This window comes from Fusarium redolens (genome assembly GCF_020744475.1).
Source record: "Fusarium redolens strain MPI-CAGE-AT-0023 chromosome Unknown BKA55scaffold_22, whole genome shotgun sequence".
NCBI classification, from domain to species: Eukaryota; Fungi; Ascomycota; class Sordariomycetes; order Hypocreales; family Nectriaceae; genus Fusarium; species Fusarium redolens.
The window spans coordinates 165581-189139 of record NW_025763685.1 but is presented as its reverse complement, the minus strand read 5'-3'; the positions used below and the strand labels follow the sequence as shown (position 1 = coordinate 189139).

Sequence of the window (23559 nt, the reverse complement as noted above, 5' to 3'; positions counted from 1 at the left end):
GCCCTGAATGCAGCCAGAGATCCTGGTCCGGTCAAAAACGTCAACGATGAATAGGATGAGGACGCAGGTTGAGAAAATCGATCGGGAGCCGATGCCGCAACAGCCTTTTTACCCCTCAAGGTAGCTTCTGCGATGGCCCTTCTTCTCTCCTCTGCTCTATAAACAGCTGCAGCTTGGCTAGCAGCAGCGGCTTCGGCGTTCCGCGCAGCCCTTTCCGTGTCGGCAGCATGCTTGGCAGCCTTTGCATCATCCTCGTCAATATCCGACCAAGCAACATTTTCGACACCTAGCTCTCTATCAAGCCACTCTTCAGCATCCGCTCGTGCCTTGAAAGACTTGTCTATTCGCGCGCGTTAGAGAGGCTTAGCTATTGTCGTAAAAACTTACTCCTGTTGCCCTTGTAAGCGTCTGTCAGTATTTTGCGAGTCTTGTCATCATGCGCAATACCAGCCTTGAAGCCTCTAGCAATTGCATAGAACTTAGGCATGATTCTCGTTCCTACACGGCCTTGTAGTTGGCGGACGGAAGCAAGATGGAACAAGGCGAAGTATCGGGATCTAACCGGTGATGGGATTACTACGGAAACGGCCTTTGTGACTGTTAACTGTGCTGCCGTATGTGCCGGCTTGGAGCTGACGCGTAACGCGTGGCTTATCTTGTGATTTTACCCATTCCTCGTTCTCCCGTTATAATCTCCGACTCTGCATAAATGATGCTAGATGAGCCGGTGTTCCTGGCTGAATACGACCCGTCTCGGCGACAAAGCAAAGTTTCCTCTTTTGTGGGGTTAGCGGCATACGCGATAATAATGCTAATGCCGTGAAGGTTATATTGTATTAGCCTGACCATGCCGTCCCTGCAGCTGAACCATCTCACTAGTCTTATCCGACAACTTCCTGATATAACAAACAAGTTTCATCCCATTGGTGGACCGAGTATGCCTGTTTATCTATCAGACCATGACCCATTTATTAAGATTCGGCAACGAGGACATCCACATTACATGGCTTGATATCATTTCCATCAATCTGTGCGCAATGCGTATAGACTTGAGCAACAGCAGGGGTTTTGGAATCTAGACCAATATTTTGTGTCATATCGCGGCTAGCGCGGGTTGTTGAGACGCCTGTGCGCTTCGGCTCCCCGCAACCGAGTGCGGGATCCGCAGTGCACGGTCGGGGTAACGTTATTTTTGTAAACCCCCAGGCATCATCACGGCCTCGCTAACGGCCGAGCACAAAGACGCCAGGTAAGGCATAGGACGCAACCGTGCATGGCGATAATATCATCAATCCTGGACATGACACTTACTCTTAAGCCCGCAGCCCGCAAGTTGCACCTTGTAACACTGATCTAGTGACGAGGCTGATACTTTGAAGGTGAAGAGCAACAACAAAGAAAAGACTGCACAAGACGATATCTTCCAACACTTCTCAACTGCAAGCTAAGTGTAGACTGCCAGTTAGGTTCAATTGAGACAGGGTCTTTGTCATAAGATAGAGAATTAAACGATCAGTTCAATAGTATCAAATACGAAGGAAAAAGAGTAAAAATTATATATATAAAGAAGCATGAAAAACTAAAGTCCTCAGGGGAGTCCGTCCCTTTATGTCTGTTGCCACAGACATCCATCTGACCCCACTAACGAAGCTTAGACCTCTTACCCTGGAATGCTTGCCACAACTGTCACAATACGGTTGGCATCGTAAGCCGTTTTGACACGGAAATGAGCTCTCGTAATGTTGAGAAAGGGGTTCTTGGTGGTTTTCCAGGGATTCTCAACTTTTCGCGCTGGCGATGCCCCCCCGACATTTTGCTTTCTATTCTTGCTCTGTTTCTGCTCTCTCATCATTTGTTGTTCTGGATATAAGACCTGGCCTGTTAAAGTCGAACACCTGATGCTAAGCTCAACTCTGCTTATAGTCTGCTGGCTTTTATGGAATTTGTACTCTAGTCCAGTGAGACGCGTCGTTCATGATCAAGATTGCCTCTTATATGTTTATTATAAAAGACGACAGCTTATAATAAGCCAAATAGATTTTTAGTCGTTTGTATTTCTGGTAATACTGATGCTAATAGTATAACGTCCACCGAAAACATAATAACGTGAGGACAAAGCCATAAGTCATAACACGACTTAGTATGTAATATTACATATAAGAGAAAATAGCAATTAAGATATATATATTCTTATTCCAAATACGACTTTATCTTTAAGTATTAAAAACGCCAGGTATATTAATTTATTACTTCACCCTGGAGATAAAAATATGAAATATTCTATGAATTAATATCATCGTATAATAAACTCATATACTTCATTAATACAATCAATGCCATCACATATTTAAGTTTAATCTAGGTAGTCTATGTTTGCGTGCATACATTCAAGTTACTTCGATCAGTGAATAACTCATCATGAAGTTTACATGATCAGGAGTGTGGCAATCAGTATACAAGACACAGGCTTCATGACAATGTACTGCCAAGGCACGGCGAGTTGACAAGACGCTGATCTAGTAACCACGTATATTCTCATGGTACACCAGGAAAGATCCGCTACGAAAAAGAAAAGTCACATCGAGTAGAAAAAAAACCAACTACAAGGTAATGCACAAGAAAATATAGTCCAAATATCGTTATTAAATTCTCTAAAGACAAACGTGATAACAACCAAGGAAAGAGAACATGTGAGCGAAAAAGGTGTAGGAGAGGTAAAGTACAAAGTTCAACTCGGAAAGAAACAAAACAGACGCATCCGCAGATCCTACAGAGACAGCTGGTCTTCTTCCATCCAATCAATCCTTGCCCTTACTCTTTGCTGAGCCCTGAGACAACTTCCTCTTCTTGTAGCCTTGCGGTCTGGGAGATGGTCCACCCTTCTCGCGACCAGAAGCAGACCGATGGTGACCAGCGCGCATGGTCGAGGGCAGGGTGCTGGGGGTAGGTGTAGTCGTGACAAGAGCGTTGGAAGGGGTACCGACAGGAGTTCTAGAGGCAGAGTTGGACCTAAGAGCAGCGAGAGGAGTGTTGTCAACAGAAGCATTGCGGGTAGAGGCCTTGGCCTTGGGAGTGCTCTTGGTGCCATTGCCATGACGAGAGGTTCCGGCTTGCTGAAACTTTTTAGTCTTGTCGTTGGCGGCCTTGTCCCTCCCGTCGCCCTTTGCGTGGCCGTTATTGCCGGTCCTGCTGTCGCTGTCGCTGTCACTGTCGTTTTTGGCGTTGGTCCTCCTGCTGCTGGCTCTGTTGGTGCTCTTGTTGGTGCTCCTGCTGGCGTTGGCGTTGGTGTTGGTGTTACTCCGGGTGCTGCTCCTGCCTCTATTGCTGCTACCGTTGCCATTACCCTTGTCCTTCTTTACTCTACTATCCCTGTTGCTGCTCTGATTTCGAGTCACGTCGTCAGAGGGTGACCTTGTACGAGCCTCCTCCCTCTCCACCGCCGCTGCTTTTCCTTTACCTGTAGGGGTTCTGGCGGCCGTGTTGGGCGACTTCTGAGAGCGAGATGGAGTGGTGCTGTCCTTCTTCTGTTGCTGAGTGGAAGCCTTGGGCTCAGCGGTAGCGTTCTCTTTCCCCTTACCATTGTCGCGATTGTTCTTGTTCTGGCCATTCTTACCCTTCTTATTCTTTTTCTTGTTGCCGTCTGCCTCCTCCGTGCTACTGTCGTCGAAGCGATGGTTGTTGCTAGACTCACTCGATCGTGACCCAGGTCTCTGCTGCTTAGTATCCTCATGACCGCTGGTGATCGACATGTTTGAGTCGAAGAGCGTACCGTAATCGTAGATATTGTCGTGGGAAGAGCTGGGCCTGTTGGAGTTGGACGAGCCATGATCGCTTGCAGAGCCGGGTTGAGAAGAAGCACCGCCCATGTCATTCATGTCCAAGTCATCGGGTGGCGTTGTTATCTCCATTACATCTGGTACGTCTTCCTTGTTCTGCGATCCCTGGCCATCCTTCCGTTCCATGAATGAGGTGATCATGGATTGGCCCGCCGGATTGGGCTCTGACTCCTTTCGTGGTCTGCCGACTGGTTTCTTCGCGGATTCCTGTGACGAAGGGACACTCGAAAAGCCCTGGGTCGAGTTTTTCGTCTTCCCCTTCTCTCTGGCAGCCTTGTTGAAGGACCTTGTCGATTCAAGGTCTTGCGCCCAATGAGGAATCTTCTGTCGGTAAAACGCGGACTTCCTATGCTCTGCTTTTGAGTTTTTATCTTTGCACTGTGGATCCCACGCCTTGTGGTTTCCGTCACAGTTACAGCACTTGAAGTTCTTCTGAATTTTGCAAGTGAATGACTCATGTGCCTCTGCACAAAGGCCACACCGCGCTTCCTTGGCGTTGCAATCGCTTCTGAAGTGACTGGGCTTGCAACAGTTGTTGCAAAATAGCGGGGTTCCCTGAGCACAGAAAGGCCTTCATCATTTCTGTCAGTCTGTGTGTTGAGAACGTTTGATACCTGAGGTAGATGGTTACTTACACGACCTTGTAATTATGGCTGTACACCATGACACCTGTCAATACAAGTCTCCTCGCCGTATCAAAACTCGGGGTTTGTAGGATGACCCGCTGAAAGGCAACTTTTGCCTTGACACCAGGTTCACGGAGTTCTTCGTCGAGAAACTTCTGCATGTTATAGTCGTACCCCATCTTTTGATGAGCGGCGAGGTCGGCTATGTGCAGATGGTGGATGAAAGGAAGGCAGGAGCAGCTATGTTCAAGCTCAAACAAATCGTTCAGATTCGCAAAGTATTTCCGAATGTGCTCTGCAGTCTCCCAGTCGGAGAACGATATGATCATGTGATTGAACTTGCCTTTTTCCCGAGAATCTTGTAACTTGACTGTATCGACTTTGCTCCAAGGTCCGCCCTGGGCTTGGACCATCTGTGTGAGGTCGATCATGAAATACTTCTTCAGCTTTTGACGGTACTCCGACTCATCGGGCAATTTGATCATAACGTAGCCAGCTTCGTTATTAACGGACTCATCGAACCGTCCGAATAGTCGGTCCTCAAGCTTCAGCAAACTATCCTCGACGTTGCCCATGCGATCAGTGATGCCACTCATCTGTGTGCCAAGGTCTTTAAGGTAAGCAAGAAGTGTACCGTCAGATCCTGGAACATGTCCTGGTTGGGAGTTGGAGCCCGCAACTTCCTCTTGAATGCTGGCCAGTTTTTGACGGAAGCGCTCAAAAGTCTCCATCATATCTTGATGCGGGCAGTCGAATCTGTTAATATCGGACTCGAGTTTGGATAAACGGTTTGAGATCTTTTGCAGCGATTTACCCGTCGTTGCACGATTTGTAGCTCGTACTTCGTTCTCGATATTAGCAACGCGTTTAGCCGTGTCCTTGAGTGTTTCCCAGATCCAGTACACAAGCTCATCCATAGGTGGGCGTTCGGGAGTGTGACTTTCATCCCTTTGACGTTTGTTTCGATTACCGTGGGAAGGCATGATGACGATGGATGAGGCGTTTTGACGATATGAAGATGAGTGATATGGGAAGGAAATTGGAAGTGATGGCCATGAAGAGATAGTAACCAATCAACGCTATGAAGCCGTAATTTATACCTGTAACGACAGCAGAAGTGCTGAGCCCTGGTTTTGTCTGTTGTGAAGTCTATGACAGCCCAGGGACAGGAGAATGCCCGGCGCTGTTGCCCTGGTCCCTCTACAAGGTTTCAATCACTCTAAGATGACTCCATGTTCCTATTGCTCCGTCACCTCTGTGCAAGAGTGTCTCCACATGCCGTCTTCGCCAGCCATAGCCCCGTCGGGCTGGGCAGCTAGCACCATACCCCTCAGATGGCGAGCTAATACCGCTCATGCAACTCTTGATACACGTTTGCACGAAGTAGAACAGCTCAAGAACGACACGAGGCAAAAGATCCCAAAGTTGTCGAGGAAACAAATGAACGGGTCACGCGGAACGGCACGGAACACTACATCTGGATGATAGCTTACGATGAATATTGCAACACAGCCTACCTAGTTTCCGTTTGTAGGCCAGGATGGGCATGTATTCGGGGATCAAGGGGAATATGTCCAAGTTGCCCCTTTGGGTTGGTAAGCGATAAGCAGGACTCAAGGGTTCAGCAAACGCCTAAGGGTCTCAGGTTGCAATTCTCTTGATCAGGCTTCGGTCCAGACGAGGCCTACGTATGTGCTAGCTGATCACAATATCGTAACCGATGCTTCCAAGGCAAATTTGTTGAGAGACGCGAATAGACTCGATACTATTCATCTTGACTACGTCGACTAGTAAAGAACAAGTACCCATACGAGTAGCGGAGATTGAGACTTTCCTGAAGCAGCTATCACGTCGAATCACTGGCCCTGCTAGCTCAGGGGTCAAAAGTCCAACAAGGCCTCTCGCCGCTAATGTCGCTTTTGTGAAACGGCATGAACTGCCGCGAGTCCGGCACTCCGCGTAGTCTGCATGCATGGGATAACAATTCCCGCCACAGCGCTACGAGGCGCCCTTAAAAAACCGAACTAGCCAAGTTGGGTGCCCTGCCTCAGCCGTGCAGGCGAAGCACTCCCATCCCCCAGTAGCTTGGTTTAGTGGAAGGTTTCAGTAGCCATTGCTCGCTCGGGCGGCTCATGCCCTGGGAGCGATAATGAACAAACATTCATCCTCGCCCTGTAATTTCCTGCCTTGAGATGTCTGCTTCTCAATCATACGATAATACAGCAATGTTTAGCCGCTCGGATCTCTCAACACTCCGCCGCTGCTGACAAATTATCGCATTTGACGTTACGTTGGATAACTTTGTACCTTTGGCGTTGGGTTTGTTTACCAAAGTACCTTAGGTGCGCAAGGTGACGAAAATTGATAAATAAGTCGCCATCGACGACTTTATTCATTCCTTCAATCAATCAATCAATCAATCAATCAATCAATCATTCATTCATTCATTCATTCATTCATTCCTTCATTGAAACGTGTTCTTGATAACAATGCAAACAAGTCGGAAAATTGCATCACAACGCGAATACCGTCTCTTCAACACCTTTCTTTTTCCATCTTGAAACCTCCACTCATTCAGACTCTTTTTCTTGCTAACATTTCATCACACACACACACTCTCTCTCTCTACTGGTCAACAACAGTAACCATTGCCTGACAGCTCATCGGTGGTCAGACCGATGGGCTGTCAGTCAAGCCCTGTTGCATCTCATTCGCATCACTCTCTGTCTCGCAGCAGCCCTTGCAGTCGCTTGCCCCCCTGGCTTCACCTCCTAGTCTAGTTACTAACAGAACATGGGGCGTCGACAGGCTCGGCGAAAGAAGCGCAGAGCCGAGAGGGAGCGATGCGTTCCGAGACTTGATAGCCTGATCATTGATCAAGCCAACTTCGCCACCTCATGGCGTCGCACGCAGGTCTTCATGGCGTATGAGCAACAGGGCCGAAACGGTGGCTCTGCCGACATCATATGCGGCTGCGATCCGTCCCCGAGAACCATCTGGCGAAATCCTCCGGGCTATCGACTCGATATGAATCCAGCCAGACCTCTCCTGCAAACAGACAACCCCGATGATCCCAGTCGACGGAAGGGCAATGTCAACAAGGACAAGAACTCATCGCAGGTTCCGGAACAGGAGCAACCAGCTCCTGTAGAATTTAGCCGTGTCTTCTTTTTCATCCATCGCTCAATTCCCAGAGAGTATTGGCATGTCGTCTATCACGATGGTCCCAACCAAGATATGGCGGCGACACTTTATCTCCAGACTCAAGATGGGGAGGTTGCCATCCACTCTGTCTACAATGTGAACCAGCCAGCAAAGGACGGTCAGCTAAAGAGGCATATCGATGTCGAGCTTTTGGTTGAACGAACAACAGCCACTGGACGTGACATCGTCGTCGGCGACTTCAATCTTCATCGCCTGACATGGGGTGGCCCTCTGTTTAAATGGAGCAATCACACTCCGGCTGCCAAGGTACTCGAGCATGAGATGATGACAAAGGCGAAGATGGTACTCTTGACCAAGCAGGGTACTATCACTTGCACCAGGGGCAAGAGTGATGACCATTCTACGGCTTCATGCATCGACCTCACCTTCATCAGCCGCGCCCTGCATCCCAATGTCAAGCATTGGGGAGTCTTTCGAGACAACCCTTGGGAGCTGAGCGATCACCGTCCCATCAGGACCGTCCTGGATATGACCTCTTACAGAGGTGAGAGTAAAATCCTACTATGGAACCGGGCCAACATCGAGTGTTCCCTCAAAGCCGTCGAAGAAGGTCTTCACGATCTCGATGGCATGGCAGTGGACTCTGATCAAGACTTGGATGCCTTTGCATCGATACTTATTCAGGTTATTTATGAGTCTGCACAGGAAAATGTCCCGAGCCGTCTCGCAAATCCACCACCACGACAACAGCCGTTGGATCCTCGCATGCGGAACATCCTTTCGACTGATTGCCTCTCGACTCCCGGGGGCCCAGACATTCAACTGGATAACCGCATCAAGCCGCTGCACAGCAACTCCCGGGGAGCCTATCGCGAACACATTGAGGGTCAGGCTCTCTGGGTGGCGACTTCGATGGGCAAATCGCAATCCCAGCCCCGGAATGTCATGAACATGTCCCCACTTGTCCATGGCGGGACTACGTTTGCTTCAGAGGAGGACAAACAGAAGTGTATCCGCGATTTCATATGGACAAACACGAGCGAGTGTGATGCCTCAGAACTTCCCTTCCCATACCTCAGCCCTGATCGGGAGGAGTTGGAAATGGATCGGGTCTTGACGGAGCTCGAGATCATGATGATGATCCAAAAGCTCCCGTCAAAGAAGGCCTGCGGGGAGGACAAGGTCCCCAACGAGGCCCTCAAGTTGTGTCGCAAGCTGGCAGCGCCTTACATCACTAAGCTTTTCAACGCATGCATCAGGCTTGGCCGCCACGCGGCAGACTTCAGGAAAGCTATCACGGTGATGTTGCCCAAGGCCGGTAAGTCTACCTATAACGTTCCAAATAGCTGGCGCCCTATAGCATTGTTATCGTGTCTCGGTAAGCTATTCGAAAGGGTTCTTGCCCAACGCCTGAAGAAGCTTGCGTTGGATCACAATCTTCTTCCCGAGACACAATATGGCGCTCCTGGCAGATCGACAACGGACGCTCTCAAAGCCATGTTGGGTGTTGTGCGCAAAGCCTGGGCCTGGAAACCACGGGGGAACAAGTCTCAAAAGTATGTATCGTTGATGGCACTTGACATATCTGGGGCTTATAATTGTGTTGATCGCATCATACTACTCCAGACCCTTGCCGACTATCGCGTCCCTACGTGGTTCCTCCGCCTTATTCACTCGTTTCTCTCCGACCGCAGCACCGTTCTCAAACTGCCCCAAAGCGTTTCAGAACCATTTTTTGTCAACATTGGTATCCCCCAAGGATCCCCGCTCTCCCCCCTGCTCTTCTTGTTCTACACTGCACCGTTGCTTGCGATGCTTGCCGAGAAAATGAAGACACTGAAGCGGCCAGGCGTTGAGGTTCATGTGTTTGCGTATGTGGATGACACATATCTCATGGCTGTCTCCTCCTCGTACGAGGAGAATTGCGGTGCCTTGAAGGTATTCCACGATCTTATCATGGAATGGGCCAAAGGCGTCCATCTCTCATTCTCTCCGCACAAGTCCCTGGTCATGCACTTTCAACGTCCAGTAAGTGAGGAAAAGAGCAAGAGTGACAAACAGAAACGCGAGAACCCGGGGCCGAACGATGCGCCAAAGGAGAAGCCAAAGGTTGAGCCCCCGTGTACGCTACTGCCCGACATCGATGAGCTCAAGAGCAACCCGCAATGCCTTCAGCATGAAAAGCTTCTGGTTCTTGGGCTTATGTTGGATCCCAAGATGTCCTTTGAACACCATTTGACTCTTATCGAGGAAAAGGTTACGACAGCGTTGAGGTATCAATCTCGAATATCTGGGGCCAACTGGGGCATAACGCTCGACAAATCTAGGCAATATTACATCTGCAAGATTCGGCCTATCATTTCTTATGCTTGCCCAGCTTGGTTTGTCAGCCTCACGGGCGGGGGGTTGCAATGTTCACTACCAAAGCCCCAGATAGCTCGACTCCGAAAGCTCCAATACAAATGCATCATGCTGCTGTCCGGTTCGATACGAGGCACCTCACACGACGTCTTGGAGAAGGAGTGTCACCTGGACAGTATTGAAGTCTTCCTCTACCGCATGTCGATATCGATTCGCGCCAAGGCTTTGAAGATGCGCACTTATGACTTCTGGTTTGAGTACGAAGCCCGGGCGTATGAGGACGGGAGGCTCCACGACAAGTATGGCCAATACAACAATAGCGCCTTCGAAATCCTCGATAGCAGGGCGCGCGGGTTAGTCAAGGCGGCCGGACTGCGATTTCGCGCTACTTGGAAGGGTCCATGCGAGACGACAGTTCTTCAGGCTTGGAGGAACCCGGTCAACCGCAACAAGGCTATCGAACAACAAGCGATTATGCAAGCAGCTGAGGAGAGTGCCAAAGGATGGAAAGCCTACCTCAAGAAGCGATTGGACAAGCAAACCTCTACCTACCGCCCTCTCGCGCTTACGGAGGGATGGGGCGCAGAAAGTTTGGCTTACTATAAGGGCATGACACGCCCTGAGTCTACACTCGGGATGCAATTGCGGACCGAGTGCATTGGGCTCAATGGGTACTTGAACAAATGCAACGTGATGAGGGATGTCACGCTTCCTGGTTCCAACGAAGTCGTCAGAGTACGAGTTGAAGCCACCTGCACCTGCGGACACCCTAACCAGACGGTTTATCACATGTTCATGCACTGCCCTGATCTTCACGATGCCAGGTTACTATTGATTCGGGAGGTCAAGCATTTCCGATGGGAGACGCTTCTGACGACTGACCTGAAAGTTGCTGTTCACTGGGCCATGGTGTACTTCAGGCTTGAACAGTTCGCGTTGGCTCGACTGGACTCTATGTTCTATTTCAACGCCGGAGGTTCTTAACCTCCACACACGGGTTATGGAAGACGGTGAGGTTGCCGGACCAGGTTCACCCAAAACTCAATCCTTGCATTACATTTAGGCCTTCGTTGGATTATGCCTTCTTCATCTATTCCAATTCACGTCTTTAGGGCTCCTCGTTAGGCCCTTTACCTGACTATGAGACCCCTGTTTATATTGATGGTGCACTGATGTTACAGCTGTAAGTATCTCCAACTTTTTCCATCCCTTCTGATCGACTCCTGCTCAAGCTGTTCATCAGGATTTGCTCATTTGGTCACGTGATCTGTCTCGTGACTCATTTGATCCTCTTTTCGCCGCCGACGCCAAATGTAAGCCCCTCCATTCTCCCTTGCTCGATTAGCCTGGTCCAACTTACTCAGTCAGTCACGACTTCAGGTCTTTGACTTCAGGCAACTAAACTCACACAAAGTAAGTCTTACTCGACCTCAGTCTCCTCTCCCTCCCATATGTCGTATATTCATGTTGCTGACCGATGTTAGACTCAATACATTTTTCCTCCAGTACGTACACTATCCTGCCATCGCATCCTTCGACCTCGCCTTGCTTTACCAGAATCTGGCTTTGGCAGTTTTCCTAGTCTGCAAGGTTTCACTTCCTGCTCACCTCACTCTTACCAACCTATTTGCCACGGCTCTAATACGTCTCAGCAGAACCCCGCGATTACCCCGCTTCCATCCGTATGTTCGCCCTCTTCCTCTGTCCCCTCCTCCGTTGACCGTCCTTGGATAGCAGACATCGCGGTACGACATCCCCCCGTCTGTAAGCCCGTGCCTGCCCTGCCTTTTAGCATCCTTCCGAGTTGCCACTGACCTTGCTGTTGTTAGCAGTCGCGCTCTCGTGGTCCAAGACCATGACCAGCCTGGTCTGTCTGGTACTCTTTCTTAGAGCAAGCCCTCCTCCGCTATTATATCCATACTAACCTGACCTCCTCTGTAGTCACAGGTTCTCGGTCTTCTCCAGTACCTCCTTGGCCTGCCACCGGATATCCTTGAGCCACTCGTCATGCAAGCCGCCGTAAGTTCAACAACTGCCAACATGATGCCACTTACTTATCATCTCTAGCAGGTTAAGGGCCCTGAGGAACCCCCTCTCCCTCCTGCTTGGCTGCACCCCTCTGCATAGCTTCCTTTCTAGATCCTTGAGCTTCTGCTTCTCGCGTTCAAGGAAGTCTTTGTTAATCAGAGGGTTCTCATAGATAGACCATATAAGCAGGAGGATCTCGCAACCAAAGATCGCCATCCGTAAGTATATCTAAGATCATCTCCCTTCTTTATCTTATACTAACTGTTCTATAGTGACGCGGCTGGCATCATCCTTATTAAACCAGGCCTCTCCGATATCCATGGCCATTATACGCAGCATATCGCCCTTGCCCTTATTTCGCCCAAGAGCTTCTTCGATCTTAGGGATCACATCATGGCCTTCAGTCAGATAAGGCTCGTCGGGCCTGGGTGCCTGCAGGCTTCTTCGGAGTAAGTATTTGTCTGCCATCTTGATAGGTCGTTATATCTTATCAGTATCTAACTGTTGGTTTACTAGTAGCAGGCATCGTGACGGGGCAGCTGTGATGCTGTTAGCGGTTGCGGCCAGAAGGTATGTATGTTGGCCTGTTCCTGTGACAGAGCTAAGCTGATATGATAGAGGGAAAGTCGGGTCGGGTCGGATGACTTACTGGTGAGTTTGCGGCGCGGTCTCTTATAGACAGGCTTTGGCTGACCTTGAAGCGGAAGCGTGATGGATGATTGAAGCGTGGTATGTAAGTTTACTCTTTCCTCTGTTACATCTTATCTCGCATCTGGTCTTCATCTATGCTGACCTTTTAATAGGCAGCAGAGGTCGATGAAAGAGTAGGCATGCGATTATGGCCTTGGTCTGTTGTACTGAAAACTGACTTGAAGTGTCTTAGCCTTTCAGGTGGGTTGTAGGAAGAAGGTTGGGGCCAGCTGATGAGCAGGTAAGTACGTGTTACGCCTCCTTGACATTTTGACATGCAACTGACTTTTGGTGACAGGGCTTTTCAGCTGGCATATGTGCAGCTAGGTTCAGGCTGCAATTGAGGCAGCTAACTATGATGATTTGACTTAATGAAGCTTTGCCGGCTGTAGGGGCAATAAATGTTTAAACTATATTAGACTCTGGAGATGCTTGGATATACCTTTCGAGGCTAACTTGCAAACTTAAAAAAATAGAAACGTGCTATGGCCACACCCAAAATTTCTGTTCCTGTCCATCGCAGCCTGTGAAACTCTCTATGTTTGCTTGTTCGTTTGATTGGCTACCTGATATGACTCATGCACTCCACACTACCCTATAAGAACCCCGCTGTCTGCCCCTCCCAAGTCTTCCACCTTCCTTTGTCATCACACTTTCTTAGCATACAAGTGTTAAGAAAGTGGCCCTGTCTACACCTAAATCCTTAACAAGTGCACAACAAACATTCCAATCTGCGCTTTGCGCAGTCGCAAACCGCGGCGATGGCCTCGTCTACGACGATCCCGCCCGCTGCCTTGGATCCCTTCGATCTGGGGATCCACACTCCCGTCAACCTGAACCGGGGAGCCCGTGCAGCCCTCTTGCAGAACAGTCCGGCAGCCGTCAACGGCACCATTGGTGTTTCACCCGGTCCCAGGCGGATGGCTCAGACACCATCCTCACCACTCAACCCCGCCACCATCGCCGCAGTTACGGAAGGAGCTGAGCGTGCCAGTCCCGCATCCATTTTTGAACAACGACCGATCTCTATCGTTGAATCAGCCAACGATCTCGCGCGAGAATACGTGGAAGAGTACAACATCAAGCTGGGGGTTTTCCAGGCCTTTTGTGCCAAATTTGAAGAAGCGGCCCAGCAATTCGTCACCGGACCGCAACGACGTTTCGCTCAGCAATTTGCCGATGATTTCCTCGGCTTTTGGAAACGAGAGCTCTCCTGCTCCGGACCTGCGACCCCAAAGCCTACATACAGCAGCGTCGCTGCTGCCGCGCCTCCCACTGACCATGACCGTCTGACCCACAGACAACAACAACAACATGGACGCCGACAAACAGATCCACCTCATCGCCAAGGGCAACAGACGACTATCGCCCCACCCCGACAAGACCTCCGTGTCTTCATCCGTCTAGAAGCCGGAGCTCCGGCCAGGGCCCACAGTAGCTATGCCATCCGGACTCTGATCCGGGAAAAACTCGGCGCCGTCTCGGACAAAATTCGACAGGTGTTCCCGGTCAGATCGGGATGGGCCGTCCTGGCCGCCGACTCTGTCACACGCGACTTTCTGGTAGATAAACAAGCTGAGTGGGCCGCTGAACTGGGAGCTACAGCAGTAGAAACGAACAAGGAATGGTTCACCTATGTGGTCTCAGACGTTCCCGCAAGGCTGACTGACTTTTACGGTAATGAGGTGGATAGTGACAGCGTCGTTAGCGACGAGATAGAAGTCCAGACTGGGATCAAGCCCATTGATGTACGTACCGGAAGACAATTCTCGGATAACCCCTTGACCAAGGCCCTGCTCGTGTCCTTTCTGAAGCCCACAAAGAGATTCTGGTCTCTTTTCGGCAGCAGCGCAGCCAGGCTTGTTGACAAAACCGACCGACCCAGACAGTGTGAGACGTGCTGGGGCTACCACTTTGCCCGCAACTGTCACAGACAGCCAGTTTGCCGACGCTGTGGTGAGACTGGCCATCTTGTAGACGATTGCATCGCACGAGAACAGTGCATCAACTGCTTAGGCCCCCACCAGGCCAACTTCCGTAGGTGCCCAGCTCGGCCAAAGACAGTGCACGGCGTGCTCCGCCGACTCACTAAAGAGCAACGAAAGCATGTCCGGACCGTAGGTGCGGAGACATACCGACAACGACATCGAGAACGGCATCTGGAATCGCATCAGGAAACGCAGCAGGGCATGGCTGAGCGACGAAGCGTGGATGTCACATCACAAGAACAGCCTAACCATCGTGCTCCCAGCCCAGCTGTATCAGGAGCACCCTCGTGCATCATGGTGGCCACGACCCCTCATGCTGGCTATGAAGCAGAGGAAGAACCCGAACAGCCCAGACCAGGCTCACCGCGAAAGCGCCGAATCGTACTCATCACTCGTCCTCATGACCGGGAATAGATATTCTCAAACACGAAAGAACGACAGGAAGCCGCTCAAGATCTTCCAGGCCAACGTCGGCAAGATCCCTCCGGCCCACGACTGCGCCCTGGCGCTGGCCGACTCGGAACGATATGACATTGTGCTCTTGCAAGAGCCGTGGACGGCTCACACAGAGACCCGCTGTCTAACCAAGACTCACCCTGCATACGACACATTCACGCCGGTCGACATGTGGAATAGCAACGATACTCGGCCTAGAGTGATGACATATGTCCGGCGAGACCCCAGACTCCTTGCCGACCAAATTCGGCCCTTCCAGACCCGAGACATTCTCTGGCTCGCGATCAACGGCATGACCATAGTCAACTTCTATCGTCAGAACGACGAGAGGGACGCCCTAGACACGCTATTTCAATGGTCTGTCCCGGAACGTTGCCTCGTAGCTGGCGATTTCAATGCCAGACATCGTAGCTGGCAAACAGGCCAAACTACGAACCGGGGGCAAGAGATAGCAGGATGGGTGTCTGAGAATGACCTCAGCCTTCTCAACACTTTAGATATCCCAACAAACCCGTACGGCAACACAATCGATCTTGCCTTTACTAACCTACCACTTGCTGAAGCTATCGTCGAGGACCATCTCGCCACCAGCTCTGACCACTTCACGCTCAGCCTGACCTTCCCAGACGTCAGATCGACTCCGGTGCAGCCAGGCAAGATTCGAGTGACGACGGAAGACGAGCTTAAACGATTCGTCGAGATCGTAGAGCTTGGCGCTACAGGAATCCCCCTCACAGATTCGACCCCCGAGGAGCTGGACGAGCTTGCGTCTTCACTCGTGAGTCTACTAACATCAGCAGCAAAAGCGTCTGGGAGGCCCGCGCGGAAAGGCGGACGCCCGGCTCCCTGGTGGACGGAGGAGTGCGCCGACGCCGCGGCTGCTTTTCGAGCCATCAGAAGAAGCTACCCACTCGGCTTCAACCAGGACGTTCAGATCGCCAAAAGAGGCTTTCATCGTGTGGTCCGTCGGGCCAAGAGGCGCTATTGGCGTAACCTCATCGATGGCTTCTCCAGCAGTAGCGACGTTTTCAAAGCTGTCCGGTGGCTAAAGTCCCCAGGAGCCTTCCAGCCGCCACCTCTACAGGTCGATAACGTCGTGTACGAAAGCCAGATGGATAAAGCCAACGCACTCCGACAGGCCACGCTTGAACGAAGAACTGCGGAGGACGACATCGCAAACGCATGGACGCCAGTATTCCCACCTAGATCGATCCCATTCTCTCCCGAAATCTCTCTGGAGGAGGCGCAATATGCGACTTGTCACACAGGCAATACATCCCCAGGGTCAGACAACATCACAGTCAAACTTCTTGAAGCAGTATGGCATACCATCGGTACACACGTCCGGCGTCTCTTCGAAAGATGCCTTACCATAGGCCATCATCCAAAACCATTCAAGGAGGCGGAGGTGGTCATGATCGCGAAACCGGGACGGAGAGACCTTACCGAACCACGAGCATGGCGACCCATCTCACTGCTCTCCTGTCTTGGTAAGGGACTAGAACGACTGATCGCGCGCCGCCTAGCCTGGGCAGCCGTTCACTACAGCGTCCTTCATCCGCAGCAAGCTGGGGCGCTCCCCAAGAGGTCGGCAACAGACTTGGTAACTGCTCTGGTCCATGATATTGAAGAAGCGTTTGCACGCAAGAAGGTGGCGACTCTAGTCACAATGGACGTCCAAGGTGCTTTCGACACCGTCATGCGCAACAGGCTCGTCCTGCGTCTTCGTGAGCAAGGCTGGCCTAATCATCTGGCTCGCTGGGCCGGCTCCTTCATGGGCGGCCGGTCGGCGCGTGTCAGGTACCAAGACACAGTCACGCCCTCTTCTCCCCTTCAGTGCGGCCTCCCTCAGGGGTCGCCGGTATCGCCAATCCTCTTTCTGCTCTACACTGAGCCAATCTATCGATTAGGGAACCCTCAGGGTCGCTTCGGCTATGCAGACGACACGGCCATCCTGTCCATAGGCGACACAGTAGACGAGACTTCTGCCATGGCATCTAGTTCCATCGCCGAGATGGTGCGATGGGGCGCGGAGAATGGCGTGTCCTTCGACACGAAGAAGACCGAAGTCATGCATTTCTCCCGCAGCAAACTCAGGACTGCGCCGGCAGTGCGCCACGGCGATGTCGAGAAATACCCTGAACCAGCTCTACGCTGGCTTGGTATCTGGTTGGATAGCAGACTATCTTTTCGACTTCATGTCGAAAAGTGGGCGGCCAAAGCAAAGGCAGTGGCTTATCATTTGCGGGGGCTCACCAACACGGTACACGGCCCTCTACCGAGCGCCGTGCGAGGCGCCGTCAGAGCATGTGTCGAGCCAGTGCTGCTCCACGGCTCAGAGGCGTGGTACCCGGGCAAGACCAGGCCGCGGTGGACCCATCCTACGAAAGATCTACCATCGAGTAACCAGCATCTCGTGCAAATAATGACAAAAGCCATGAAACAGGCTATGAAGGCCATTCTTCCCGTCTGGAAGACGACACCCATCACCGTCCTCCACAGAGAAAGCGGGATACCACCAGTCGATCAATTGCTTGACGCGAGGCGACTTAGGTTCTCCGCACGACTCAAATCGCTGGATGAGGCTCATCCTCTGGCGATCCGAACGCGCCCGCCCCGACAGCCTACTTACCACGACCTCATCAAACGAAGATATCAAATACAGGCAGAGAGCAGCTTCAGGACGCGCCTTCGACGTGCAAACGAACTCTTTGCACCCTGCACGCGGCCGAAACTCGTCTATCGATGCTTCCATCAAGAACAGTTGCCCCCACTGCAGACAGCGTCTAAAGAGAAATCGGCTGACGCCTTTTCCCGCTGGGTCGAGTCTCTCGACCCGCTCACCTTGGTCGTATACTCGGATGGCTCTCTTTCCTCAGAAGGGGCTGCCAGCTATGGCTTCACCATCCATCAGAACAATATCCCCATCTTTGACGGATCAGGTCGCCTCGGACCTGCTGAGGTTTTCGATGCTGAAGCTACCGGGGCTTTAGAGGGCCTGAAGGCTGCTCTAAACCTGCGAGAATTAGCAACACAGAATATATTCATCTGCCTAGATAACCTGGCAGCCGCCACGTGTCTACGAGGCACTCCTTCTGAATCCTCTCAAAACGTCTTTCTCGAGTTCCAAGCTCTGACGACATCGCATGGAGCCATCCAAGTTCGCTGGGTGCCAGGGCACTCCAACATCCCTGGCAACGAACAGGCCGACAAGCTGGCAAAGGCAGCGTCATCGCTCCCCGAGCCCGAAGGCGCTCAACCGACGCTGGCTTACCTACGAAGAATCGCAAGACAGAAGCCGAAAGAAGCGTTCCAGGCGTGGTGGTCCACCTCCGCTCCTGAGCAGTACAAAAGACTCAATCTCAAGGCGACTACAGGCTGTCCGCCGGAGCTGTCGCTCCCGCGTGCAGCCTTGCACCATCTGCTGGCAGCAAGGTCGCTTCATGGGGACTTCGCCGCATATCACGAGAGATTCGACCATAGTGATGCACGCCTGGTCTGCTCATGCAACCGACGCAAAGCACCGGACCACATCTTCTACTGCAGAAAGGTACCGCCGCGTCATCGGATGAGGTTGGCACCCTCACCGAATGCAGCAGTCAACCTGGCAACAGGAAGAGACTTCACCAAGTTCACCGAACTGTCTAAAGCCAGCGTTTTCTTTGGAAAGATCTGTCCTCGTTATTAGACGAGCACGACCCGGGACGCACTCGCATCCTTCCTCCCCTCTTTTACCCTTATACATTTCCTTTTTCTTACCTTTCTCTCTTACCTGTTCTCGGCCAGATGAAGGGCGCTAGCACGCCCTCTATCTGATCGTGACCACTTGAAGGCAGCCCTGAGGCTACCGCGCCCAGAGGCTCACGATCGCCTAACAACGGGCTTACCTTGCGGCTGTCGTTCATCAGCCGCGCCTGATCATCCCGCTGACGGGTAACAGGCTAGATAAGATGCGCCATTTGTGCCGTTGATATGCTGGATAGTGTGAGGTCTATCGACGCGTCTGCAGAATTGGAATTCGAGAGGAAGTCATAGTATTCTGTAATTAGTGTGTAGATAGGTCCCAATTTCTCTAGCTCAGCACGTCCTGTGCCCCAGTAGGGGACTTTCGGGGCCTACGGCCCCCCGGACGAAAAATATACATAACATAACATACATAACATAACTCCCAAGTCTTCCAGGTGAACTTGCCCACCTTCAATCATCACCATCGTCGCCTTCACCAAAATGGCTCCAACCCTTACAGGTCTTCCATCGGAGATCCGTCAGCAAATCTTCAAAGAGTGTCTTAAGGTAGATGGCGGTTATATCTATGATATCCAAACTGATAAATTAACGAATGCCGATGAAGGCCATACCCTGATTGACCTCTCCCTTCGACATACATGTCGCTCTATCGCAAAAGACACGAAAACAATTCCCCTAGCGGTCAACATCATCCACTTCTCAACCAGCTTCCTCCGCGATGACTGGCGTAGCTTGGCCGGCTGCTTTAACCTGGCTGCTACTGCATATTACATCCTAGAGCAAGACTTGGTCTTTCATCTTGCTGAGTTCATAACTCCAGCAATGTTCGCCCAGCTTGACTCGAAGTTTCCAAGATTCAGGTCGGCGTTTGAATCAGAATTGTCAAACCACAATATCAGCAACCCCGTAAGGGACAGGCCCCGCTCGAAATCCCTTGTCGATAGGATGCGACCTCCTCTCTGCCCCTGGGTAGATTTCTTTTTTAGGCTATACGTCGACGGTCCCGATGTCCTTGGTCCTTTTGCCCATCACAGCTTTGCTGGTGCCCATGAAGAAGACTTCATGGACCCATGTCGTGACTTACCAAGTCAGCCTCATAAACAATGGCTGGAGCAATCCGGGGATATCCGAGATGCACTGTCTTATTGTCTACGGCTCATCGCTGAACAGGTACCAACAGAATTCGCCAACCAGGTATACAAGACCTTGCCCCACTGGGTTGGCAAGTACCAATCGCAAGAGTTTCTAAGGCTTAAGTTCAACCTCTGGGATATTCCTTCACGGGAGGAGGTCGCCCATTTATTGGCTCTATTGAATATTCACGAATTTGTCTGGAAGCTCCCTGAAATTTGGACATATCCCCTCGGGTTCTACCAGGAACTTGGCGATGCTCCCAGTAAGCCACGTCCCGAAAACGCCGAACGAGGTCAATATGCTACCGAATATGATAATCCCATGAGATTGGTCCAACATTTCGATTATCGCTATCGCAAGAAAATAAGATTCTCTGCTACCGCTTCAGCGATACGGTTCCTCCAAAGGCTACCCGTTGACCAGCGAATTCAGATCCGCAGGGTCACATTACATGAAGACTCTCCATCAGTCAATATGCCATCCCTTCATGCCCAGGGCCTGGTCCCTTTATTTAAGGAAAATCCTCTACTTCGAGTGGAGCGCCGTGTCAGTGTTTTTGGCTGCATCTACAACTTCGCGGGGCCGAGTGAGGATTGCATCACTCGAGCCAAAACCAGACCACTTTATGGCCCTTCCTTTCTCCCGAAGTTACAATCCTGGCTTATTGACGCTCTTGCTATGCGGGACTTGGATATCCCCACAGGCTCCTTTACCTTTACGTTGGAGGGTGGACCCTATGGCGATTTTTGCACCGAGGTTTTCCAGGGGTGCATTCTCATGAGCATTGCGGATGACGAAGCATTCATTAAATGCGGTGAGCTGGGCCTCTTCAGATCTATAGATTCGATGTCTTGTACACCGGATCACTTCTTTCTCGACCCCAGATTCAAGGAAGCAATTGATCACTTGGTGAACCAGACATCGATTTTGCGTTCTGATTTTAACCCTGGGGTTCCGGTAGACCCTAACGCAGTGGTCGAGGAAAGTAAAGGATTTGATGATGTGGAAGACCTTATTGAGAGATGGGAATATTCAGCAATATTCTTTGGCTGCAAAATGCCTACTGATCTATACTACGATGTCATGCTAGCTGCTAAGTATGATTTTCAGACCAGGGAGCAGTATATTGAGTCACAGGGAGGAAAGGTCAAGGAACAAGAATCGTAAAGAAATTGGGTCAGGAGACAGAATGAGAAAGATTGAACGAAATTGAATAGGGTCATTGAGATAGGGTGAATAACATAAAATTGAATTGGTTTGACTTGATGCAAGGCAAAGGATTAGAGACAAATTGGCGTTGCGTTGCGTTGCAAAGCCGAGGCTTATGCGACAAGATTCCACTTCTGGACACGCCAAGGTGTCGCCTGTTGCATCCAAATACTTTACATAATTGATGATGCTTCCAGAGAGCAAAGTCGACCAACATCTCCCTTAAACTGACAGGCTTGCAATAGGTAGTTCCCAGCAGATTCTTTATAAACAGACATATCAGTTCCGGTTCTGCTACAACAGTACACGTATGGCCAGACAGAAGCCTCTATTTCCGTTGTACTGAACTGTTGTCCACTGCTTCCCATGAAGGAGAGTGGCCTGTTTCACGCAGCAGCCTTTTGACATGGCAGCAAAGTGCCCTGAAGAGGCCAGCGCTCTGGTGTATGCACTCTGGCGACATATGCGGAGACTAGCATGTAGTCAAACACTGCGTTGTTCATCACACCTACGCATGTTCATATCAGCGGCTTGTTGATACCAACACAGCAGCCTAGACATTGTCGTGATTTGCAGCAGTTCTCGTCAGTTACGAGTTCCCTGTATGATGAGGAGTTAACGCTAGTGAACGTCTCACGATATCGATCTATTCGATGTATCACACGGTCCCCTTCTATACCGCTGAACGAGCAGCGCAATTAAATTGACACAGCATACCTACATTCAATCAACAGTCCTCATAATTTAATCGTTCCATATTTCCTTACAGGATGATACTCATTAGATAAGTAGGCACACCATGAACATCTGTCGCTTCCATAATTAAGTCGAAGGATGCGCATCAGCGCTGTAAAATGTCCTATAGAATGCCCTGTAAAATGCCCTGTAGAGTACCCTGTAACTTGCCCTGGTGCTGAAGCTTATCGCGCCCCTACAGCCCTTCATAATTCCTCCAGTACTCGACATATTTAAGTACTCAGATATTCAGATCCTCGTCTGATATTCTTCCCAATTTTGCCTCTAGCCAATCCCGTCTTTCGATCTGCATTACAGTCTCCATATGTATTTTTTTTTTTTTCGCATGGTTTTATGCTATACCTAGATAAGGCATAAAAACGTCTAGAGTGACGACAAGCTAGAGGCGCTGTTGAACAAAGCATGAGCGAGTATTTCCAAGTCATGAAATGTCACAGCAGGCCTGCATCTTTGACAAGACACAACATTGCTATAGTATCATACAATGAACCAAAGGCCGGCGATTTCGTCAAAATTGTTTTGTGGAGTTTGACCAATCCCGGCGAAAGCGTAGCAGCTTTGGCCTGTACGTGTTAGTCGCCATGTCGCAGACCAAATGGCGACTAGTCAAGACATCATGGCAGACAGGCAGCTGTCCGTCGTTGCTTCAGCAAACAGATTGTGTAGCTGGCCTATTCATAGCGACTAAGGGAATTTGCTGGTTTTTGTATATAAGAGAGGTAGTTAGTTCAATGCTCTTCTACTTAATTGATGCCTCGCTTGTAATCTGCTCTGTTGATAAAGTAGTGGCGCATTTACTTGGAAACTTGGGCACCAAACCCAACCTTGCATTTCTCAGCTCAAAATCTTCATTTTAGGGGGCATTTCTGTGACCAATGTTCAATTGGCATCAGATGGCTACGTTTTCCAAACTCGGAACAACTTTCGGTCATCCAATATTTCTCTCGTGGAATGGGAGATGCACCCCTTGGGCTATCAGCTCGCCACCAAGCCAGTACGTTCGTCAATGTAGCAGAACATTCGAGACACATTACTAACCTTCTTCATAGCTACAACTGTATGTATAAGGATGAGGTGTTAAAAGAAGCTTTAGGCCCCAGCAGAAAGGTAAAGAACACACATGGGCAATATACCTTCATAGCTTTGCTGTTCTTGGTTCCCCACGAACAGGTTCAAACGGCAAATGAGATAGCCAGAAGTATCGGCTTGCTTGACAACCATCATCCGAGGCCTTTCCTCTGCGCACATTCCATGCAGGGCTTTCGCCATATCCCCAAAGACGCAGATTGTCGACGATCCTGTCTTGGACTGGTATCCTCCTGGAAGAGCTAACGATCCTTGATTCATCTGATGACTCACTACCATGCGCTACTTCACTCGTCCTCTCTTTGCGTATCATCATGCAAGAGTAATGAGATCTGTGGCCCGTTTTATGGCGACTGCTTGACCTGGCACGTATCATCGCCTACAACATGTTAGATGTGTCCTACAAAGGGAACTACATGCCTGCACCCGAGGACGATGAGACTTTGGGATGTGATCAGTATCAGGTTACCAGCCCGA

General features: G+C 50.6%; 4 protein-coding genes across 4 annotated transcripts; 2 read left to right on the top strand and 2 right to left on the bottom strand.

Moving 5' to 3' along the window:
• Positions 1–2798: 2798 nt before the first annotated feature.
• BKA55DRAFT_696390 (uncharacterized protein) lies at positions 2799–5445 on the bottom strand (the record flags this gene model as incomplete). The annotated part of the gene is made up of 2 exons (XM_046200257.1): positions 2799–4407; positions 4472–5445. 2 exons carry the CDS (start codon positions 5443–5445, stop codon positions 2799–2801), a joined length of 2583 nt encoding a protein of 860 aa, XP_046043095.1.
• Positions 5446–9730: 4285 nt separating this feature from the next.
• BKA55DRAFT_654357 (uncharacterized protein) lies at positions 9731–11345 on the top strand. Its single transcript, XM_046197393.1, has 3 exons — positions 9731–11171; positions 11233–11277; positions 11308–11345. Exon 1 carries the CDS (start codon positions 9830–9832, stop codon positions 10970–10972), a length of 1143 nt encoding a protein of 380 aa, XP_046043094.1. The 5' UTR covers positions 9731–9829; the 3' UTR covers positions 10973–11171; positions 11233–11277; positions 11308–11345.
• A 39-nt stretch (positions 11346–11384) lies between these two features.
• BKA55DRAFT_582871 (uncharacterized protein) lies at positions 11385–12555 on the bottom strand. The gene is made up of 10 exons (XM_046194146.1): positions 12533–12555; positions 12286–12465; positions 12189–12234; positions 12059–12109; positions 11936–12007; positions 11821–11855; positions 11726–11752; positions 11644–11670; positions 11473–11493; positions 11385–11401 (listed from the first exon to the last, which is right to left on the bottom strand). Exons 1-8 carry the CDS (start codon positions 12540–12542, stop codon positions 11654–11656), a joined length of 438 nt encoding a protein of 145 aa, XP_046043093.1. The 5' UTR covers positions 12543–12555; the 3' UTR covers positions 11385–11401; positions 11473–11493; positions 11644–11653.
• A 6792-nt stretch (positions 12556–19347) lies between these two features.
• On the top strand, positions 19348–21198 carry BKA55DRAFT_654355 (uncharacterized protein; the record flags this gene model as incomplete). The annotated part of the gene is made up of 1 exon (XM_046197392.1): positions 19348–21198. The coding sequence occupies exon 1, from the start codon at positions 19378–19380 to the stop codon at positions 21196–21198; it is 1821 nt and encodes a 606-aa protein (XP_046043092.1). The 5' UTR covers positions 19348–19377.
• Between the last annotated feature and the right edge of the window lie 2361 nt (positions 21199–23559).

What these genes read in the sequence shown, in the direction of transcription:
- BKA55DRAFT_582871 (XM_046194146.1), bottom strand. An exon ending in TACTGGAGAAGACCGAGAAC is followed by an intron (nt 11,856 to 11,935) that starts CTGTGACTACAG and finishes TACCAGACAGAC; the next exon opens with CAGGCTGGTCATGGTCTTGG. An exon ending in CTTGGACCACGAGAGCGCGA is followed by an intron (nt 11,753 to 11,820) that starts CTGCTAACAACA and finishes GCACGGGCTTAC; the next exon opens with AGACGGGGGGATGTCGTACC.
- BKA55DRAFT_654357 (XM_046197393.1), top strand. Translation starts at nt 9,830, where the DNA reads ATGTTGGATCCCAAGATGTCCTTTGAACACCATTTGACTCTTATCGAG.